This window comes from Dendrobates tinctorius, unplaced genomic scaffold (assembly GCF_039654945.1).
Source record: "Dendrobates tinctorius isolate UK_male_01 unplaced genomic scaffold, ASM3965494v1 ptg000224l, whole genome shotgun sequence".
NCBI lineage: Eukaryota > Metazoa > Chordata > Amphibia > Anura > Dendrobatidae > Dendrobates > Dendrobates tinctorius.
Genome location: NW_027361891.1, coordinates 687,753 through 710,800, shown reverse-complemented (window position 1 = coordinate 710,800; position 23,048 = coordinate 687,753). Strand labels below are relative to the sequence as shown.

Below are 23,048 nucleotides of genomic sequence, written 5' to 3'. Positions count from 1 at the left end.
ATAAGCTTATCTCAGAAGCCACAGGGGGGAAGAGTAGTTTTCTACCGCAGCAGAAGAGTTGGCCGGCATTCAGGCAGACGCAGAGGCGTTTTCGGCCCTTTCGTAGCTCCTGGAGGTGGACTTCGGCCAGGGCATCCACCTCCGCAAATGATGGTCAGATTAGGGAAAGGCAAGTTTCTTACAGGGCCAATCCGCTGGGTAGAGGCCGAGGCCGTTTGCCCAGAGCGAGGGGGGCCAGATCACAAAAGCCTCCAGCAAAATGACTCGAGGCACTTCGTACCTACGGACGACAGAGTGGGCGGACGCCTACTAAGGTTCAGCCACGTTTGGGTCGCAGTGGCACGCGACGCTTGGGTGGCAGAACTGATATCGTCCGGGTACAAGATAGAGTTTGTCGGACTCCCGCCACGGCGTTTCTTCCGTTCCCGGCTCTCCGGAACAGAATCGCAGGCGGAAGGTCTGTTGCAGGCTATAATGACGCTACAGCGCAACGGGGTCATTGTCCCAGTGCCGAGAAGCGAAGAGACGCAAGGTTTTTACTCCAACCTGTTTTCAGTCCCCAAAAAGGACAGGACAGTAAGGCCAGTACTGGATTTAAAGATCCTGAACAAATTTATCAGGGTCAGGCGATTCCGGATGGAATCCCTCCGTTCGGTCATTTCAGCCATGGATCCAGGGGAATTCCTGGCCTCGATCGATGTGCAGGATGCATATCTACACATCCCGATTTTTCCTCCACACCAGAGGTTCCTGCGTTTTGCGAGGAGGGCGACATTTCCAATTTGTTGCTCTGCCCTTCGGTCTGGCCACTGCCCCCAGAGTCTTTACAAAGATAATGGCGGTGGTTATGGCCATCCTGCATGCTCGGGGCATAACGGTACTACCCTACCTGGACGACCTTTTGGTAAAGGGGCCGTCGTTTCAGGCGTGCCAGGAGAATGTCGGTATCACTCTGGATACCCTGGCCCGCCTAGGTTGGCTGATCAATCGGAACAAGTCGTCCTTGGTTCCGGCTCAGAGAATCATATTTCTAGGCATGGTTTTCGACACCTCCCAGGGGCTGGTGATCCTCCCTCAGGACAAGGCGCAAAGGATCAAACAGGGGGTACGGAACGTTCTTCAGCCGGACTCCAGATCCATCCGGTACGGCATGAGTGTGTTGGGCAGAATGGTGGCGGCGATGGAGGCAATCCCGTTTGCCCAGTTCCATCTCCGTCCGCTTCAACATGCGCTCTTGTCAGCATGGGACCGAAGGCTGCTTTCCCTCAATCATCGGTGCAGTTTGTCTCCACCGGTCCGACGGTCACTCCAGTGGTGGACTCGCGACTCGTCTCTGGTTCAGGGAAAACCCTTTCCCCCGGAACAGTGGTTGGTGGTGACGACCGATGCAAGCCTGCAGGGTTGGGGAGCAGTTTTTCAGAGTCACACAGCCCAGGGGCGGTGGTCCTTTCGGGAGGTAATTCTCCCGATCAACATTCTGGAGATACGGGCAATACGATTGGCCCTGCAACATTTTCAGCGTTGGCTGACAAACCGGCCGGTGCGCGTTCAGTCGGACAATGCTACAGCGGTAGCGTATGTGAACCATCAGGGGGGCACGCGCAGCCAGGCAGCCATGCGCGAGGTCGGGCTGGTACTGCGTTGGGCCGAGAAAAACCACGTGGTAATTTCAGCGGTGCACATTCCAGGAATCGAAAACTGGGCGGCGGATTTTCTCAGCCGACAGGGGGTCGCGGCAGGGGAGTGGTCCCTGCACCCCGAGGTTTTTCAACAGATCTGCCAACGGTGGGGGACACCAGACGTGGACCTTATGGCATCCAGAGAGAACGCCAAGATTCAAAGGTTCGTCGCTCGATCCCTCGACCCGCAGGCAATCGCAGCAGACGCTCTGGTGCTTCCGTGGAGCCAGTTTCGGCTCCCGTACTTGTTCCCCCCGCTACCTCTGCTTCCAAGAGTCATCAGAAAGATAAGGAGAGAGAAGGTTCCAGCAATTCTGCTGGCCCCAGACTGGCCTCGGCGGGCCTGGTATGCAGATCTGGTTCAACTAGTGGTGGACGTACCCTGGCGTCTCCCAGATCGGCCGGACTTACTGTCCCAGGGTCCGATCTGCCATCCGAACTTAGGGGCCCTGTGTTTGACGGCGTGGCCATTGAATCTTGGCTGTTAACACAGGCAGGATTCAGGCGCGATGTGGTGGCCACGATGGTGAGTGCCCGAAAGCCTTCCTCGGCGAAGGTATATCATCGGACTTGGGAAGTGTTTTTCCGTTGGTGTAGGGATCGCGGAGTGGCTCCTCTGGTTTTTTCGATCCCCAACGTACTGGCTTTTCTGCAGGCAGGGCTGGACGCGGGATTGGCTCCGAGTTCGCTCAGAACGCAAGTCTCGGCCCTGTCGGTGCTTTTCCAACGAAAGGTCGCTTCGGTCTGGCAGGTTAGGACGTTTATGCAAGGGGTCGCACATTTAGTACCCCCCTATAAGGCACCGATGGAATCATGGGACCTGAACTTAGTGCTCAGGGCCCTTCAGGAGCCTCCCTTCGAACCGTTACAAGAAGTCTCCTTACCTTACCTGTCCAGGAAGGTCGTTTTTCTGGTAGCGATAACATCTATTAGGCGGGTTTCGGAACTGGCGGCTTTATCTTGTAAACCGCCGTTCCTTACTTTTTATAAGGATAAAGTAGTTTTAAGGCCAGCTCCCCCCTTCTTGCCGAAGGTTGTCTCTGCATTCCATATCAACGAAGACATTGTCTTACCCTCGTTTTGCCCGGCCCCGGTGCATAGGGTAGAAAAGGCATTGCACACCCTGGATCTGGTAAGAGCCCTTAGGAGATATGTGACAAGGACAGCGCCATTCCGCCAGACAGACTCTCTATTCGTGATTCCAGAAGGGCGGCGGAAGGGACTCGCTGCATCCAGAGCGACTTTGGCCAGATGGGTTCGTCTGACAGTCCAAGAATCATATCAAATCAGTGGCACGCCGGTTCCGGCAGGGATCAGGGCACACTCGGCTCGAGCAGTGGGTGCCTCATGGGCACTGCGACACCAGGCTTCAGCGGAACAGGTGTGCAAAGCAGCTACCTGGTCCAGTTTGCATACGTTTGTCAAACATTATAACGTACATACCCAGGCATCCTCGGATGCAAGCCTGGGAAGAAAGATTCTCCAGGCAGCAGTTGCGCACCTCTAATCAGGGGCGCAAAATAGCATGGATTGGGTGAGCTAAGATCCCGCCCAGGGACTGCTTTAGAACGTCCCACAGTCTCTGTGTCCCCCAATGAGACGAAGGAGAAACATGGATTTTTGTGAGTACTCACCGTAAAATCCTTTTCTCCGAGACGCTCATTGGGGGACACAGCACCCACCCTATTAGCCAGTTGGCATCTGTTTATTTTAAATTTATTTAGTTCCATTCAACAATGAAGAAACCACTAGTTGTTTTTGAAGCAAAACACTAGCAATTCACTCAAACGTACAGCCAGACATCTTCTGAGCCTTCCCTATCACTTGTAAAGTACTAAGCGTCTTCAGAGCAGAAGACGTCTTAAGAATTCCTACTCACTTTTTTCTTTTAACCGCTCGGCATGTTTGGAAAAATGAACCGGTCAAATGACTCCCAAAAGACTGACCATCTGAACAAGTCGTTCTTACATAACGTGTATGCTCATTCTTTCCAGCACTTTGTTAACGCTTTGTTCAGGCGGTTCTCAAAACCTGCCGTACTAAAGTACCTTGGGCTAAAATTAAAAAAAAATCCCAGAAAAAGGAGTTAAAACTAGGTGATAAAAATAATAAAAGGTATACTCCAATAAAACTTGTAAACAAAAAAGAAAGAATAAGAAGCATCTAATACCATACCATACCATCTAATTCTCCTCAAAATTTGTGGTGCGTCTTATAATCCGGAGGGTCTTATAAAGCAATAAATACGGTATATCTAAAGTGGCATAAATGACTCTATATGTCTGGTACCATTGGTATATGTGAAGATATTATAAGGTTGTCTCCCTGATCTGCAATTATAGCAACTGTGTCGAACCTTATGTCTTGTGTCCTTCACATTTTTAATTAAAAATTTTTTCTAAAAATAATAATGAATAAAAATCTTTTTTTATAACTTATGAATATATTCAATAAAATGCTATTTGCATATGGTATTAGATGCTCCTTATTCTTTCTTTTTTGTTTAAAGTACCTTGGGCACGGCAAAGAAAATCATTCTTGAGGCCCACTATGTACCTACATAGAAATGATTACAAGACCACCAATTGTGCTGTAACACTAATATTGGGGTATAATATAAGGTAGCGCACTTCTTAATTTTATAGAAGAGTTGGTGCCCACAATCTGGTGCAAACAATGATAAATGCTCCCTGACATGTAATAACCACTAAGCCAATGTTTTAAAGCTTCAGCGTAGTGGATGGGATTTTAGGACATCTCATCTATACGCTGAGAAAATGCACGGTGTGAATTGACCGACGCTGCGGATCTGACATGAACAAATTTATGCTGTGAATATTCACCACCGATTTCATCCTTTATAAGACAAAGGATCAGGTCAGTGGTAAAGGTGCATCATTGTGTGGTAGTAGGTGCAGCTGTATCTGCACAATGTCTGGGTGGATCATACAGGTGATAATTGGCTCTGGGATTTCCATTGTAGAAATTCAGCCGTAAATACATTGTGAATTTCCCCTCTTATGGTGGTGGGGGCCCTAAACCCTTTATGTATAACAGAGCTGTCACTCACATCCCCCATACACTTTTTACAGTAATCCCTCTGCCCAGTAGGTACGGGGGAAAAGAGGGTGTCCAGTCAGTACGGGGGGGGGGAGAGGGTGCCCAGTCGTATAAGGGGGGGGGGGGAAGAGGGCGCCCAGTCAGTGCAAGGGGGAAGAAGGCGCCCAGTCAGTATGGGGGGGGGGGCCCAGTCTCAGTATGGGGGGGGGGGGGGGGGGAGAGGGCACCCAGTCAGTACAAGGGGGGGGGGGGAGAGGGTGCCCAGTCAGTGCAAGAGGGAAGAAGGCTCCCAGTCAGTACAAGGGGGGAGGGGGTGCCCAGTCAGTATGGGGGGGGCCCAGTCTCAGTATGGGGGGGGGGGGGGAGGGCACCCAGTCAGTACAAGGGGGGGGGAGAGGGCGCCCAGTCAGTGCAAGAGGGAAGAAGGCGCCCAGTCAGTACAAGGGGGGAGGGGGCGCCCAGTCTGGAAGATACGACGTTGCACGGGGTGGGGGATCCGTGAGCTATACCTCTTTTTCTCCCAACATATCTGATTGTGAAAGTTTGATCTGCAAGTCACATCGGACTTTTTTTCTTTTTGAAGAAATCAATCTGCAACAAAACCCAGCCATGTGCGCGGCGCCACAGACCATGCGCAGGGCGTAATCTACCCGTGTAAGGCATAGACAGAACTTGTGTGATTGGAGGCCTCGGACATGTCTTCTATATGGATTTTGTAGATAAAATAAGGCATTTTGAAAATAATCCGACCGCACGCCTCTATGAAAGCACTGGCGACCACAGCAGTAACAAGAGACCCTCCCCAGCATTTCTCACAGAAATCCCCCCCTAATAATACCTGTGATATACCAGCACAGGGCACTTCTCCACGGCCTCTACACGACACGCAGGTCCCACGCTGTAGAGTGGACTGCCCCGGATACGCTCCACACTGGGGAAAGGTGGGTGCGCTCTCAATGGATACTAGAGGCAAAATTGAGAACAGCAGAATGTCTTCTAAGAGAGTGGACCCGCCGCCATTTTCCTGGAGTCTACCCCAGACACTCCGTTCACATCAACTGCGCAGAAAAAATTTCAGAACACATCACGTGACTCATGAATGCCATATGGGAACGTCCGGAGCAGCTCACTGCAAGCACCGGCGTCGTGACCCGCGCTCCAGAGGCGCGTGCACGCTTCTCAGCAGGTGTGCGGGTCCGTAACGTCGTCTCACCAACGCTGCTACGCTACAGACGTGGCTCATAGTCAGCTGAGATCTCCACTGAGGTCACGTGTCAGAGGCACGGGCAGTGCGTAGTCTGAGCACTCCGTACACAGTGAGCAGGAAGTGTCGCGGATGTGAGGCTACAGTGACGCTGGTGATAATGGCGGCTGCGGATCGCTACCCCCGGTCCTCCATCGAGGATGACTTTAATTATGGGACCAACGTGGCTTCTGCCAGTCTCCAGATCCGTATGGGTGAGAGTATTTCCCAGGCTTGTGTAATCCTTGCTTCTGTTATTGCGCGAGCCCCGCCGTAGTCACGATGTGTGCCCCCGTAGTCACGATGTGTGCCCCCGTAGTCACGATGTGTGCCCCCGTAGTCACGATGTGTGCCCCCGTAGTCACGATGTGTGCCCCCGTAGTCACGATGTGTGCCCCCGTAGTCACGATGTGAGCCCCCGTAGTCACGATGTGTGCCCCCGTAGTCACGATGTGTGCCCCCGTAGTCACGATGTGTGCCCCCGTAGTCACGATGTGTGCCCCCGTAGTCACGATGTGTGCCCCCGTAGTCACGATGTGTGCCCCCGTAGTCACGATGTGTGCCCCCGTAGTCACGATGTGTGCCCCCGTAGTCACGATGTGTGCCCCCGTAGTCACGATGTGTGCCCCCGTAGTCACGATGTGTGCCCCCGTAGTCACGATGTGTGCCCCCGTAGTCAGTGACATGGCTGCTCTGACTCGCCCGGGATTGTGGGGCCGTTACTACCTGATGTTGCCCTTGTGTGAGCAGCAGCTCCGGTGCAGGCCGCTCGTGTGACTGACGTTCTCGCCTTCTGTCCTATGGCGCAGATTTCCTCCGGAAGGTCTATACTATACTGACAGTGCAAGTTCTTCTGACCGCCGTCTCCGCGGGGATATTCCTGTACTCTGCCGCTGTCCGGTCATTTGTCCATGACAGGTGAGTTTCTGGTAGACATCATCGCTTCTGTTTAGCTGCTGACACTCTCTAGTGTAGCTGAAATAAAGCTATACCACATATACCAGCTTAATGTCTGGCCGAGAAAAGTCCTTTTTTTTTTTTTCTTCATAAGCCTAATTTCTCTCTGTAAAGTCTGGGCTGATAAATGTATATGCCATGTGTATTGAATGAGATTATTTTTGTTGTTTATTCAATAATCGTTTATAGAGCCCCCATACACATTAGACCAGACATGCACAACCTTTCTTGGTCCGAGTGTTCAGAAATAGCCAAGATGACCGTACAGTGAGCGCGCCTGTCATAGCTTGAGCGTAAGGCCGGGATCACACATGCGAGAAACACAGCCGAGTCTCGCATGTTAATACCCGGCACTGCCGCCGGCACTCAGGAGTTCAGCTGCATGTATTGCTATACGGCCGTACGCTGCGCTCCCGAGTGCCGGCGGCAGTGCCGGGTATTAACATGCGAGACTCGGCTGTGTTTCTCGCATGTGTGATCCCGGCCTTAGGGTCCTTTCCCATTGTCCAGTACTCGCTCGATGGCACTGTCGGGGCATACGGCCAAACCCCCAGAAAACACGTCTGAATCCTGATTTGTGGGGGTTTCAGATGTGGGCCACCGAGCGTCTGCTAGACACAATGTGAAGGCACCTTTACTGAACACAGAGGATTCAGGGATGGCTGGGGGCATCACCAAAAAAGTGGAATGAAATGAGTTCTTGATATCTGCAATCTGATGTCTTATTTCAAGGAAAACCACATTCTTCTTAATCTGTAACTGTGAGGTCTAGGGGATGGACATAGATCTCCCTAAGAATCTTCCTCCAGAGCTTATATTAAATGAAGGGGGCGTTACTAGTGTGAGATATTTAATCTCCTGAGCTACTTGTCTCACACTGGCATAGGAGGTTTGATCCTGCTGACAGGTTCCCTTTAAGTGTAGGTAAGTGAACATTGTGCATTGATCGCCTGCCATACATAGGTGGCACTGTCACACAACCTCTTATTTTCTCTTGGTTTGCAGCCCAGGTTTGCTTTTGATCTCTGCCCTTGGATCCTTGGGAACAATCATCGCTCTGACAATTTACAGACATCAGCACCCTGTGAACCTGTACCTGCTGTTTGGATTTGTGAGCATGGTTTCTTATTCTCTCCGATTGTCTTAGATACAGTAAATCATGTGTGTAGTGTTTATTCCGTGTCGATTGAAGCACACGGCGTGGGTGTAGATTTAGTATATTAGTGGGGGGCGGGGGTAGGTTCATTTGACTTCCATGACAAAGCTGTCCAGGGAGAAGCTCCAATTTCTGCTCCAGTTTACATGCAGAATGGTAAAGGTGCAAGTACAGTAGCTTCAGCAGGAGCTCTCTTTAGAAATAGAGCCACGTGGCACTGCCATTGCTAATGCCAGGTAGACGACACTGAGCCACAAACTGTTACGCAAACGGGAACTTAAATGTCAGATTTAGACGACTGAAAACCTGCTAATGTTTGTCTAATTCTGCACAGTCCAATGGAAGGACGTGACATATGACACTTATTCTTTGTTTCAGGATACATTCTTAAACATTAAGGATAACTGTTATTAAACCCTTAAGGACCAGGCAATTTTCTTTTATTTTTGCTTTGTTTGTTTTTTTTTTGTTTTTTTTCCTTCAGCAGGCCCCCAAATGCCTCGGTAAGGCCTGTTTCACACTTCAGTTTTTTGTGTCAGGTAAAATCTGCCAAAAAGGCGGAAAAGCGGATCCGTTCCTAACTGATGTGAACGGATGCCACCGGATCCGTTTTTTGACGGATCCGCCGAATGAAGAATTTTAAAGGAACGGCTGCCCGGGAAGGAGAGAGAGAATATGAATGAATTGTTTTTTTCTCTGTACGCCAGAAATGATTTCAGGGTTAAATTTCCTTCTGACTTCATTCCTCCGGGCATGCGCTGTATAAAAATGCGGATCCTGCTGTACAAAAAACTTTACATGGTCCGTCCAGGCATCTCGGCGGACGCAAAAAAATTGACGGATCCGCAAAAAAAACGGATCCAATAACTGTTCCATTGAAATGTTGCAGTCAGATTGATGGCAGCATGTAAATGGATAAATAGCAGTGATCGGAACAAGCTCCTGTTAGCATCTGCTTTGTACGGAGCGGGCTCAGCACAGCCCCCTCCACACATGTGGACCCCAGCGTGGATATACTGCTACGTCCATTTGCGCCAAGGAGTTAACTGTACAAACAAAAAGTATGAGGTTTTAAGCTTGAAATTACACTTGACAGCTTCTTCTGTGCTCACACTTCTCTTGTGAGTCTCGGTTTTGCGTTCCTCCAGCTGAAATTTTGCTGGGGTGGTGGGGGCAACTGCCAAGTTGCAAAATATGATGCCCTCAAAACAGTATGATTTCTTCACAGTATCCCCACGTTGATTTCCACTTTTCCATATTATGCCAACACATATTATGAGGTCCTAGTGACCCCCTATACAGTATGATGGCTCCCACACAGTATGATGCTCCTACAACTCCCAATACAATATGATGGCTGCCACATAGCATGATGTCCCACAACTCCCTACACAGTTTGGCTCCTACACAGTATGATGTTCCCACAACTCCCTGTACAGTATGATGGCTCCCACACAATATGATGTTCCCACAACTCCCTGTACAGTATGATGGCTCCCACACCGTATGATGTTCCCACAACTTCCAATAGAATTTGATGGCTCCTACATAGCATGATGTCCCACAACTCCCTATACAGTTTGGCTTTTACACCGTATGATGTTCCCACAACTCCCTGTACAGTATGATGGCTCCCACACAATATGATGTTCCCACAACTCCCTGTACAGTATGATGGCTCCCACACTGTATGATGTTCCCACAACTCCCTGTACAGTATGATGGCTCCCACACCGTATGATGTTCCCACAACTCCCTGTACAGTATGATGGCTCCCACACAATATGATGTTCCCACAACTCCCTGTACAGTATGATGGCTCCCACACAATATGATGTTCCCACAACTCCCTGTACAGTATGATGGCTCCCACACCGTGTGATGTTCCCACAACTCCCTGTACAGTATGATGGCTCCCACACCGTATGATGTTCCCACAACTTCCAATAGAATTTGATGGCTCCTACATAGCATGATGTCCCACAACTCCCTATACAGTTTGGCTTTTACACTGTATGATGTTCCCACAACTCCCTGTACAGTATGATGGCTCCCACACAATATGATGTTCCCACAACTCCCTGTACAGTATGATGGCTCCCACACAATGATGTTCCCACAACTCCCTGTACAGTATGATGGCTCCCACACAATATGATGTTCCCACAACTCCCTGTACAGTATGATGGCTCCCACACAATATGATGTTCCCACAACTTCCAATAGAATTTGATGGCTCCTACATAGCTTGATGTCCCACAACTCCCTATACAGTTTGGCTTTTACACAGTGTGATGTTCCCACAACTCTCTATACATTATGATCGCTCTCACACAGCATGGTGGCTCCCACACAGTATGATGTTCCCACAACTCCCAATACAATATGATGGCTCCCACATAGCATGATGTTCCCACAACTCTGTACAGCATGGTGGCTCCCACACAATATGATGTTCCTACAACTCTCTGTACAGTATGATCGCTCTCACACAGCATGATGTTCCCACAACTCCCTGTACAGTATGATGGCTCCCACACAATATGATGTTCCCACAACTCCCTGTACAGTATGATGGCTCCCACACCGTATGATCCCACAACTCCCTGTACAGTATGATGGCTCCCACACAATATGATGTTCCCACAACTCCCTGTACAGTATGATGGCTTCCACACCGTATGATGTTCCCACAACTTCCAATAGAATTTGATGGCTCCTACATAGCTTGATGTCCCACAACTCCCTATACAGTTTGGCTTTTACACAGTGTGATGTTCCCACAACTCTCTATACATTATGATCGCTCTCACATAGCATGGTGGCTCCCACACAGTATGATGTTCCCACAACTCCCAATACAATATGATGGCTCCCACATAGCATGATGTTCCCACAACTCTGTACAGCATGGTGGCTCCCACACAATATGATGTTCCTACAACTCTCTGTACAGTATGATCGCTCTCACACAGCATGATGTTCCCACAAATCCCAATACAATATGATGGCTCCCACAACTCCCTACACAGTTTGGCTCCTACACAGTGTGATGTTCCCACAACTCTGCACAGTATGATGGCTCCCACACAATATGATGTTCCCACAACTCTCTGCACAGTATGATGGCTCCCACACACAGTATGATGCTTCAGTCTGTGCAATATGCAGCAGGCGTGATGTAGTGACATCATTGCACCACCTGCACTGAGACACAGATACAACTGTGAAACCTTTTTGAGGATATAGATACTGTGAAACGGCATCGGGCCCCCTTAATTCACAGGCTCCAGAACGGCCGCATGCTCTGCTGCTATGGGCAGCACTCCCCAACTGTAATGTAGTCTGTGGCCATAAACTAGTTGAGAGAAGCTCTGAAAAACAGATAAGAGTTACTTTCCTGTTCGGCTGATGAATTCTCAGGTAAGGAGGTCGGTATTTTCTCTTGTCATTACAATATTCTCCCAATCTGACCAGCATTTCTCTCTATAAAAGAGGTGCTAGTGGAGGAACATGTGACCAGACCGGTCTATCAGCCACCTCCAGTTGTAAAACGCCTCACATTGGAAATCTGCTTCAGGAGGATGATGGACAGGCCTGGTCACGCCCCTCCACCAGCAGCCATTTTATGGGCCGAAGCGCTGGTGCAGCTTTGACCAACAAGACAAGTGGCTGACCTCTTTATATGAGAATCCATCAGTGAGCTTGTTCTCACAGTCTCACAGGAAAGTGTGTAACTCTTCTTTTATTTGTTAGCTTTTTCAGCTGTCAGCTGACTTATTGCATTTGTTTTACCTCACAGAAAGGTCAGCACAGGATCGCAGCTGATTCTATCCATATACTATTTTTCTCCCCTCCCTGCCCAGGAGCTGTGGTACGATCAGACTATGTTCCTGCACGGTCAGACACAGCCATTACACAGTACACAGCAGGGGCACATGTATAAGATTATCTCAGCACAGGGACATATTTTTTTTTTTAAACACATCCAATTGTGGAACTTATTTTTATTCCAAGATCTATTGGTTAAAATGAACTTTTTTCATGGGGAAAACCCCTTTTAACCAGTGTAACGTGCAGATAAACATTTTGTTTAATTTCACTGCCATTTACTTTACCTTTTATTTGTTAGTGGAAACCGCTGATGTGTTTTGCTCACAGAGGATAGCCTTTCCTGACTCATCGCAGCAAACTCTCAATTGTGATCCATGTTGGGTCGGGACAGGTTTCCAGCCTTTAGATCTAAACTATAGTTTCCATCCCCAGAGAACATGGATCTTGAAAATGAGGTTTACTGCGCTGTCAAATGATGGGATATGTGCAGAATGATTCCTGGCAGGGCTGTGGAGTAGGTATAAAATGGACCGACTCCTAAAATATATAATACATTTTGTACAGTAATACAATGCAGGATGTGCTGTAAACGTTTTCATGAGAATTTGGGAAAGTTATGAAATGTCCTATAAATGTCTGTTTTGTTCTTGATCTAAGGATCTCTGCTTTTAGTTGAGATGAATCTGTGCTACACTTTATGTACATGCTCAGTAGTGAGGCAGTATTGAGGGGTCGGGGTATGTACACGCTCAGTAGTGAGGCAGTGCTGTGGGGTCGGGGTATGTACATGCTCAGTAGTGAGGCAGTATTGAGGGGTCGGGGTATGTACATGCTCAGTAGTGATGCAGTGCTGTGGGGTCGGGGTATGTACATGCTCAGTAGTGATGCAGTGCTGTGGGGTCGGGGTATGTACATGCTCAGTAGTGAGGCAGTGCTGTGTGGTTGGGGTATGTACATGCTCAGTAGTGAGGCAGTATTGTGGGGTCGGGGTATGTACACGCTCAGTAGTGATGCAGTGCTGTGGGGTCGGGGTATGTACACGCTCAGTAGTGAGGCAGTGCTGTGGGGTCGGGATATGGACATGCTCAGTAGTGAGGCAGTGCTGTGGGGTCGGGGTATGCACATGCTCAGTAGTGAGGCAGTGCTGTGTGGTCGGGGTATGTACATGCTCAGTAGTGAGGCAGTATTGTGGGGTCGGGGTATGTACATGCTCAGTAGTGATGCAGTGCTGTGGGGTCGGGGTATGTACACGCTCAGTAGTGAGGCAGTGCTGTGGGGTCGGGATATGTACATGCTCAGTAGTGAGGCAGTGCTGTGGGGTCGGGGTATGCACATGCTCAGTAGTGAGGCAGTGCTGTGTGGTCGGGGTATGTACATGCTCAGTAGTGAGGCAGTATTGTGGGGTCGGGGTATGTACACGCTCAGTAGTGATGCAGTGCTGTGGGGTCGGGGTATGTACACGCTCAGTAGTGAGGCAGTGCTGTGGGGTCGGGATATGTACATGCTCAGTAGTGAGGCAGTGCTGTGGGGTCGGGGTATGCACATGCTCAGTAGTGAGGCAGTGCTGTGTGGTCGGGGTATGTACATGCTCAGTAGTGAGGCAGTATTGTGGGGTCGGGGTATGTACACGCTCAGTAGTGATGCAGTGCTGTGGGGTCGGGGTATGTACACGCTCAGTAGTGAGGCAGTGCTGTGGGGTCGGGATATGTACACGCTCAGTAGTGAGGCAGTGCTGTGGGGTCGGGGTATGCACATGCTCAGTAGTGAGGCAGTGCTATGGGGTCGAGGTATATACGTGCTCAGTAGTGAGGCAGTGCTATGAGGTCGAGGTATATACGTGCTCAGTAGTGAGGGTCAGGGAAATGTCAGTTTTTCGTTTGGCTTACCGACTTCACAGTCCTGTTTTCTGGACATTGGGCAGCTGCAACTGTCCTACTTTGCATGTAGAAGCCCCTCTCCACAACCAGGTGGAAGAGGGAGGTGCTGCACCGCCCCTTTTTTTTTTTTTTTTTTTTAAACTTCTTCATGACATATATGAACTAAGTTTGTCATGGTCAGGAAGGGGTTTAGCAAAATGTCGTAACTTTGCGTCATGGCTATCATGCTGGCACAGGAGCTGTGTCTGCACAATCGCTGTCAGGAGTGGTGCCAACACCGCTCCAGGCCATTTAACCCCTAAATTCCACAATAAATAGCGAGCACAGCATTTAGAGGGAGGGGGCGCACTCTCCCATTTGATTAGCGCCCCTGCAACATCATCACGACGGGAACAAGGAGACCTTCTGCACATGACTTTTAAAGATTGCGCGCGCCACACTTCTCATCTCCCACGTCTCCATATAAAGGATGCAGGTGGACTAAAACAGCTACCACACAGCCCCCCCCCCGAGGAAGCCCTGTAGGGCGAAACGTGTCGGGCATTAGTGAGGCGTATCAGGATCCCACATGGGTAAGGTTATGCATACTATGGCACTATAAACGGCACTTTACTGGACTCTTGGTCTGTGGATGGCAGGAGGGTTAGCACTTGTGTATGGGAATGTGGGTGTAGCTTATTCATACAATTTTCCCCTTTCCGCTCTGGCCACTGTGGAATTTTTTTGGATACTTTGATAAAATTCCAAAATTAGGAATTGATGTACATATGATCTTTTTGTGGTCCCCAGTATGGATATGAGGGAAGGTATTCTTAGATGAGAAAACACAAAAAACTCACTCTAAATCCCTATACCTTTTGTGCATCTAACTATGACCAACTATTTAGGATAGTTTTATATTTGTGTGTGCTATATATGCATCTAATCTATATCTGATATACTTCTCTTATGTGTTTCCACCTTGGATATATACTCATTCTGTCTGATTTTGAACTATGTCTTTGTGTAAATTTTCAATAAAATAATTGTTTTTATGAAGAGAAAAGTGAGACTTTCTTTCACAAATTAGTCTCCCTTTGGGGTATGATGACTCCGGTATTCTATGTAGCTTCTAATGTTATGGGGAGTTGCCCATTAATTTTGATGTTATGATTAAATCATCTTTAGCAGGTATGATATTATCTGTTCTATTCATGTGGAACTGGTAAAAAAATAAATCTTGACCTGTTGATTGATTTATTGATTCTGCCTTCCAAAGATCACCGTAAGGCTAGGCTCGCATTTATTCTGCACCCTACGCTGGGCGCTTAGACCGGGGTTTCCGTGTAAATCTCTGAAATACGTGATTCAGGTTAGAACCCCCAGCTGAAGATTCTCTATAATGAGGCAGATGGAGACACTGGATGCCATCTGGCCTTTAATCCGGCGGTGTCCGTCTTTTTAAGTGTGCATAAAAGTGCGGTTGACCAGCTTTGTACACGTCTGTAAATGACACCGATGAACAGAGGTCAGGTGGAGTCCAGAGTAAGTCTGCTGCCTCACTGTAATGAATTGATCCCTCAGGAAAGTTTCATCTGAATCACGTTATTTGGAGATTTCAATGGAAACCCCAAAGGAAGTGCTCAGTGTAGAGTGCAGTATAAATGGGATCCAAAATATTATAAAATTCTGTGATACACCCATGGTGTCAATATGATCACCGCATCCCCCAGATGAATTCATTGAGAGTGTAGTTTGTAAAATGGGGTCGCTTATGGGGGTTCTGCTGTTTTGGCACCTAGGGTCTTTGCCAATGTATCATGGCACCCTCAAACCATTCCAGCAACATGTGCACTGTAGTATGTGCCTCCATAAGAAGTTTTTGACCACATATGGAGTATCGGTGGGGCAATTTGGGGCAAAACCAACGTTTTTGTGGGAAAAACCTATTTTTTGTTTCATCACACAACGTTAGAAAATTTTGTCAAGCGCCTGTGAGTTCAAGGTACTCACTACAACTCTAGATAACTTTCTTGAGGTGTGTTGTTTCCAAAATGGGGTCACTTGTCTGTGGGAGTTTTCCACTGTTTAGGAACATCTTAGGCTCTCCAAATACCATATGGCGTCCGCTATCTATTGCAGCCAATTTTACACTCCAAAAGTCAAATGGCGCTTCTTCCCTTCCGAGCCCTGTCTTGTGCCCAAAGAGTAATTTTTCACCCCAATAGTTAGCAACTATCCGGTGAATAAGTGTTTTTATCGAACTACCCTATTTATAAGAAATGTATATCACGAGCAGTGTAAAAACTAGTACATATTGTAAATTTGCTGTGTAATTGATTCTGCACACAGGATTTAATAAACTGCTTTGTCATTTTATTTTCAGACCCTTTTAGAAGCCATAACAGTTGGCATTGCAGGTAAGGCATTGTTATCTCTTACAATCATTGTCAGTGACCGTTTTTTGTTTTTTTTATTTCTTCAATAATTTAGTCCTATTTTTCCCATCTTTAGTGACTTTCTATGATGTGGCAGTGGTTCTTCAGGCTTTTATATTGACGACTGCTGTTTTCTTTGGTCTCACGGCATTTACATTCCAGTCAAAGAGGGACTTTAGCAAGTTTGGAGCTGGGTACGTTTATATTCCTGCATTACTGAAATACATGCCTACCAAACTAATGTGTGTGTATATAAACATTAGTGTCTGTGTGGTTGAAGGGGTCACAGGAAAGCAGGGTAAACTGGTTCTAGTTCTACACATGTAATTAAACTTCCTGTTGTGACTTGGGGCATGTTCACATGCAGCGTTTTTTTGCAGCATTATTTATTTTTTTGCTATATATATGTATTGCCTATGTATGGCAGGCAATCCCCACGTTTTTTCCTGGCTGTCTAACAGCCGTGAAACATGCGGGGCGGAGACTCGAGCACGTCACTCGAGCTCCTACGACACTTGGTGCACACCAAAGCACTCTGATGTAAACTCGCGTAGAGAGCACTTGCACTCAACACTAATGACGACATAATTTGTCAAATTCTGTGTAGTACCTTTTGGGTTCACAATCCTCACTATACCCCTGGATAAAACTCTTGAGGGGTGTAGTTTTTAAAATGGGGTAACTTGTTCTACTGTTTAGGTACATCAGGGGCTCTTCAAATTCGACACGGTGTTTGCTCTCGATTCCAGCCATTTTTCCGTTTAAAAATGGTGCTCCTTCCCTTTCAGGCCCTGTCGTGCACCCAAATAGTAGTTTTCCCCCACATATGGGGTATTGGCATGTTCAGAAATTGCACAACAAATTTTGATGTTTATTTTTTCTTTCCGCATTCCATTAATTTCTGTGAAGCACCTGAAGGGTTAATAAACTTCTTGAATGTGGTTTTGAGGTGTCGTTTTTAGAATGGTGTCACTTTTGGGTATTGTCTGTCACATACATAGCCCCCTCTGATGTAAGGAATGCTAAAGCTCGTCATGAATTGGATGAGCTGTGGCTATGCTATGCTCTTCATAGCTTTTTGATAGCGCTAATGCAGCAAACTAGCAGACAGCCATGATCCACACATCATGGGCCTACATGTGACTCCTGAGCAATTGTTGGGGACCTCTGATGGTGCTTTGAAATGGTTAATAAACGATGATCCTATTTTATAGGTAATATTAGGATGTGTATCTATAGTGTGTGTGTGCACTTCCCACTCTTGGAGGGATTGTTGTGATGCAGAATGTTTTCTGCCACTTTTGTAGCAATATTACTTATACTCTATGTAATTGTGTAGCAATATTACTTATATACTCTATGTAATTATTTAGTTTGTAATTGTACTTAGGACAAGGAATTTTTTGCTTGAAGTTTGTATTGTCTGTATTTTGTCAAATGTAAATTATTTTCTATTAAAAGATAATTTAAAAAAAGAGTAACAAACCATCCAAAATAAATAGATGCAATTTATTGTTGCAGGCTCTTTGCTGGTTTGTGGATTTTGGTCATAGCTGGATTTTTAAGGGTGAGTGAAGGGGTCACTAAAATAAAATCACCATGTAAAATGTATCTGTGCACTTTGTTCACAATGCAGTCCTATTCACTTCAATGGAGCTTAGTTGCACTACTAAAAACAACCTAATAGACTAGTGTGGCAATGTTGTTGAAATAAAGCAGATAGTTGTTCGTGACACAGTTTACATTGCAGAGCTGTTCCTTCTTGTAACATGGGGAAACAATTTTTTTTAAATCAGATAACAAAAAAAAGTAAATAAGGCGTTGTGCCACCACAAAGAGTACATTTAATTATTATTTATTATTATTATTATAGCGCCATTTATTCCATGGCGCTTTACATGTGAGGAGGGGTATACATAATACATACAAGTACAGTAATCTTAAACAATACAAGTCACGACTGGTACAGGATGAGAGAGGAACCTGCCTGCGAGGGCTCACAATCTACTAGGGACGGGTGAGGATACAGTAGGCAAGGGTAGAGCTAGTCGTGCAGCGGTTTGGTGGCTCTGTGGTTACTGCAGATTGTAGGCTTGTCGGAAGAGGTAGGTCTTCAGGTTCTTTTTGAAGGTTTCCATGGTAGGCGAGAGTCTGATATGTTGTGGTAGAGAGTTCCAGAGTAGGGGGGATGCGCGGGAGAAATCTTGTATGCGATTGTGGGAAGAGCAGATAAGAGGGGAGTACAGAAGGAGATCTTGTGAGGATCGGAGGTTTCGTGCAGGTAAGTACCGGGAGACTAGGTCACACATGTACGGAGGACTCAGGTTGTGGATGGCTTTGTATGTCATGGTTAGGGTTTTGAACTGGAGTCTTTGGGTAATGCGGAGCCAGTGCAGTGATTGACAGAGGGGAGAGGATGGGGAATAGCAGGGGGACAGGTGGATTAGTCGGGCAGCATAGTTTAGAATATATTGGAGTGGTGCGAGAGTGTTAGAGGGGAGGCCACAGAGCAGGAGGTTGCAGTAGTCAAGGCGGTAGATGATAAGGGCATGGACTAGGGTTTTTGCAGGTTATTGGTTGAGCAGTGTATGGATCCGTGAAATATTTTTGAGTTGAAGTGGAAAGGGCTTGGATATGTGGTTTGAAAGAGAGATCAGTGTCAAGGATAACCCCGAGGCAGCGAGCTTGTGGGACTGGAGAGAGTGGGCAGCCGTTTAATTTAATGGAAAGGTCTGTTGGGGGGGGGGGGGGGGGTGTCACATGAGATGTGGGAAAGATGATTAGATCTGTTTTGTCCATATTAAGTTTTAGAAATCTAGCGGAGAAGAATGAAATAGACACATTGAGGGATTCTATTTAGTAGGGAGGTGGTATCTGGTCCAGAGATGTAGATCTGTGTGTCATCAGCATAGAGGTGATACTGAAAGCCATGAGATTCTATGAGCTGTCCGAGACCAAAGATGTAAATGGAGAAAAACAGGGGCCCTAGGACTTAACCTTGCGGTACTCCGACAGATAGGGGGCGTGGTGAGGAGGTGGTGTGCGAGTGGGAGACGCTGACTGTCTGGTCTGTTAGGTATGACGCAATCCAAGAAAGGGCCAAGTCTGTGATACCAAGAGATGAGGGAGTCTGTAGTAATAGGGAATGGTCCACTGTGTCAAAGGCAGAGGACAGGTCCAGGAGGAGGAGGACAGAGTAGTGTTGCTTGGCCTTGGCGGTTAATAGGTCATTGGTGACCTTAGTTAGGGTAGTTTCAGTGGAGTGGTGTGGCCGGAAGCCAGATTGTAAGCGGTCAAGGAGGGAGCAAGAAGAGAGGTGGGAGGACAGTTCAAGATGTATGTGTTGTTCCAGTAATTTTGAGGCATAGGGGAGAAGTGATATAGGGCGATAGCTAGATACAGAGGATGGGTCAAGAGAGGGCTTTTTGAGGATAGGTGTGATTGAGGCATGCAGGAAATGTGTAAACAAATGTTTTTGTAATTTATAGTTATTAAAAATGTTATGCTCCGTTCAAAAAATAACCTTTCATCTTCTGCAATGGGCAGAACAGTCTCACCCAGCTATCCAGACCTGTGTGAGTGCTGGAAGTGTCTATCGCTGCACTCGCTTTCCAGTATTCTGGGAGCACAGAGAGCTTCTCGCATACTTTGCGCACACTGGGGAGGTGGAGGAACATTTATTTAGACTTTCTGCGTAATTAAATGTATGATTTATGGTGGCACAACACCTTTCTAAGGGACAATAATTAAAAAGTTTTCATTTTCTACTTAAAGGGAATCTGTCACCCTTTTCTGGACTATGAGCTGAGGCATCAACATCAGGGGCTTATCTACAGCATTCTGTAATGCTGTAGATAAGCCCCCGATGTAATCTGAAAGATAAGAAAAACAAGTTATATTATACTCACCTGGGGGGAGGTCCGTTCTTGGTCCGATGAGTGTTGCGGTCCGGCGCCTCCCATCTTCTAACGGTGACGTCCTCTTCTTCCCTTCCTGTCGTGGCTCCGGCGCAGGGGCACTGCTCTGCCCTGTTGAGGGCAGAGCAGAATACTGCAGTGTGCAGGCGCCGGAGCCACGACAGGAAGGGAAGAAGAGGACGTCACCGTTAGAAGATGGGAGGCGCCGGACCGCAACACCCATCGGACCAAGAATGGACCGCCCCCCAGGTAAATATAATATAACTCGTTTTTCTTCTCTTTCAGCTTACATCGGGGGCTTATCTACAGCATTACAGAATGCTGTAGATAAGCCCCTGATGTTGATGCCTCAGCTCATAGTCCAGAAAAGGGTGACAGATTCCCTTTAATCATTTTGTTTATTAAAGAAAATCAACATTGATTTCCATCTTTTCAGGGACCGCTTAAAGGAAATCTGTCACCAGGATTTCTCCCTCCAAAACTATTTGAATATATAGCTTTCTCAGAGACAAAACCAGCAATACGTTTACATGACCAGTCCATTCTTCAGTTACCGAGAAATCAGTGATTTCAAAAGCAAAGGCGTTCAAAGAGCTTCTCCTGCTTGATGAAGGGCTCCTTCGTCTGAAGTGACACTTAGTGGCTTTCAGTCACTAATTGGGAAATAGAGTTGAAGGGCCAATTCAAACACTGGTTTCTCAGTAATGAAATATCAGACTGGCCATGTAAAGGTATTGCTGGAGTAGTCTTTTTAAAAGAGCTACTTGCACTTTTTAATAGTTTTGGGGACGGTGAAATGTTTCTGTAAGATTACTTTTTAAAGCGACTGCCCCAAGGGCAAAGTTAAAGGAACCTGAACTGTGGTTCGGGAAGCATATATCAGTCACTAGTTATATACTCAGTCTCAGCTAGTTATGTTTGACTCTGAAACGCCTGTGCGTCATGTCCACTTAGGCTATGTGCACACGGTGCAGATTCTGCTGCGGATCCGCAGCGGATTTGGCCCTGTGGATTTGCAGCAGAACTGCATGTGATGTACAGTACCATTAAAGGAAATGTAATTCAAAATCCGCTGTGCACATGGTGCGGATTTTTCCGCGCAGACTTGCTGCGGATTGAAAACTACAGCATGTTACTTCTTTTGTGCGGATTTCCTGCAGTTTTCCACCTGCTCCATTCTAGAAATCTGCAGGTGGAAAACCGCACAAAAACTGCACTAAATCCGCAGGTCATTTTACCTGCGGATTCAGAAAAATCTGCACGGAAAATCGGCAGGAGAATCCGCACCGTGTGCACTCACCCTAAGAATCGAGCCAGCAGCTTCTCCCGCCCTGTTTGTGATGGAATATAGATATGTGTTACAAAGATCCTTTTCGAAAGAATGTTAACAATCTCTGAATTCTGTCTTCACAGCTTTTCTTTTATAGCGAGACTATTGAACTAGTCATGGCTGCGGGTGGAGCATTACTCTTCTGTGGGTTCATCATCTATGACACACATCTGCTAATGCACAAACTGTCCCCGGAGGAGCATATCCTAGCTGCTATCAACCTCTATCTTGATATAATTAATCTCTTCTTACATCTTCTTCGTCTGCTACAGGCTCTTAACAAGAAGTAAATCTCAGTATTCTGGTGTTACAAATGGCCATCTATGGAGTGTAATTTTTCCCAGTATTTTGCTCAACAGCTTCATTTCAAAAAGTATGCTCATTTATAAGGGTGTCCTCTTAAAGAAAATGTATGCAAAATGCCGGATTTGATGCAATCATATACAATACACGAATAACCAGGGGGAAAAAAAAATACCTGGTCAGATATATAAATTCAGATATCCAGATAATATAAAACACTGTTCTTTTACCTATGACTTCTGAGAATTCCTTAGGGTGTGTGCACACTAGGGTGACCGGATCTCATATGGGGGGGAAAAAATGTCAGAATCTTGTTCGTCTGGACCCCACAAAACGATTCCCCTTTCCAGATATTGAGAGAGCCAAAATTTGAGCTCGATCAAACGACGTTAACCCGTGCCGCTCGTCGCTCAAAGTTTGAAAAAATCCAAATTGAGGTATTTAAAGATTTAGGTATTTCTCGTTCGCCTTATTGGGGGACACAGAGACCATGGGTGTATGCTGCTGCCACTAGGAGGCTGAAACTATGCACAAAAAAGGTTAGCTCCTCCTCCGCTGTATACACCCCACCGACCGGCAGGAAATTCCTCAGTTTAGCTTAGTGTCAGTAGGAGGTGGACACGGGTCTTTTATTAGACCCATATCTACCTCAGTGTGCGTCGTTTCTTTGCAGGTTCCGGAGGGATACGGAGTGAACAGTCACATCCGTACTCCCACAAAGAGACTATGAGTACGGCGTGTACTGCCACCCCGTATCCTCATAGGTCTCCGCAGCAGGACCAGGAGCCTCGCACAAGTAGGTGCCAGCCGCACGGACGGTCCTTGCCCCCCGCCTCCCACCCTCTCGCCTACCAGAGCCTGAAGGTTGGATGAGGCGCGGATTTCATAGAGACAGACAGCGTGGGATTTTCAGGTACCTTTATTGTAAGGCCCCCTTCCTGGGTGAGTATGTCAGTCTTCCCCCGGCGTTTTCTCTTGGAGCGGTCGCCAGGGGGACCACGTTAGGGTCCCTGCACGCCCCGCATCCCCCCACGGTCACCGCATCCATGCAGGCCCCGGGTCTTCACGGGCCTCGTTCTGCGCTTCCCCCCCCCCTTTTTTCCATCTCGGCAGGGGTAGCGCTGGAGTCGGGCAGTTCTGGGCAGGGACGCGGCCTGGTGTTGCGACGCGTCTTCCGCACCGACCCCCTGCTGACAGGCGGCCGCCGTAACTAATTTAGGCCCCGGCTTGTGTTCGGGCCTACCGCAGCGTCGCGGCCACGCCCCCCGCCCCTTT

At 47.5% G+C, this 23,048-nt stretch overlaps 2 protein-coding genes across 3 annotated transcripts in view; one reads left to right on the top strand and one right to left on the bottom strand.

The window, feature by feature from the left end:
- LLPH (LLP homolog, long-term synaptic facilitation factor) overlaps positions 1-5,794 on the bottom strand; it is a 37,041-nt gene extending 31,247 nt beyond the window's left edge. For both annotated transcript variants that reach the window (XM_073555443.1, XM_073555444.1), the window contains exon 1: positions 5,578-5,794. The gene's annotated coding sequence lies outside the window, so the exon portion shown is untranslated. The remainder of the gene's footprint in view (positions 1-5,577) is intronic.
- Positions 5,795-5,944: 150 nt separating this feature from the next.
- On the top strand, positions 5,945-21,784 carry TMBIM4 (transmembrane BAX inhibitor motif containing 4). The gene is made up of 7 exons (XM_073555442.1): positions 5,945-6,197; positions 6,792-6,900; positions 7,945-8,050; positions 16,172-16,205; positions 16,300-16,417; positions 17,745-17,790; positions 21,554-21,784. The coding sequence occupies exons 1-7, from the start codon at positions 6,104-6,106 to the stop codon at positions 21,758-21,760; spliced, it is 714 nt and encodes a 237-aa protein (XP_073411543.1). The 5' UTR covers positions 5,945-6,103; the 3' UTR covers positions 21,761-21,784.
- Positions 21,785-23,048: the final 1,264 nt, after the last annotated feature.

Bases quoted from the DNA above. Each gene is read 5' to 3' on its own strand.
- TMBIM4 (XM_073555442.1), top strand. From the start codon at position 6,104: ATGGCGGCTGCGGATCGCTACCCCCGGTCCTCCATCGAGGATGACTTT. The intron at 6,901-7,944 runs GTGAGTTTCTGG...CTTGGTTTGCAG, and splicing joins CGGTCATTTGTCCATGACAG to CCCAGGTTTGCTTTTGATCT. The intron at 17,791-21,553 runs GTGAGTGAAGGG...CTGTCTTCACAG, and splicing joins TCATAGCTGGATTTTTAAGG to CTTTTCTTTTATAGCGAGAC.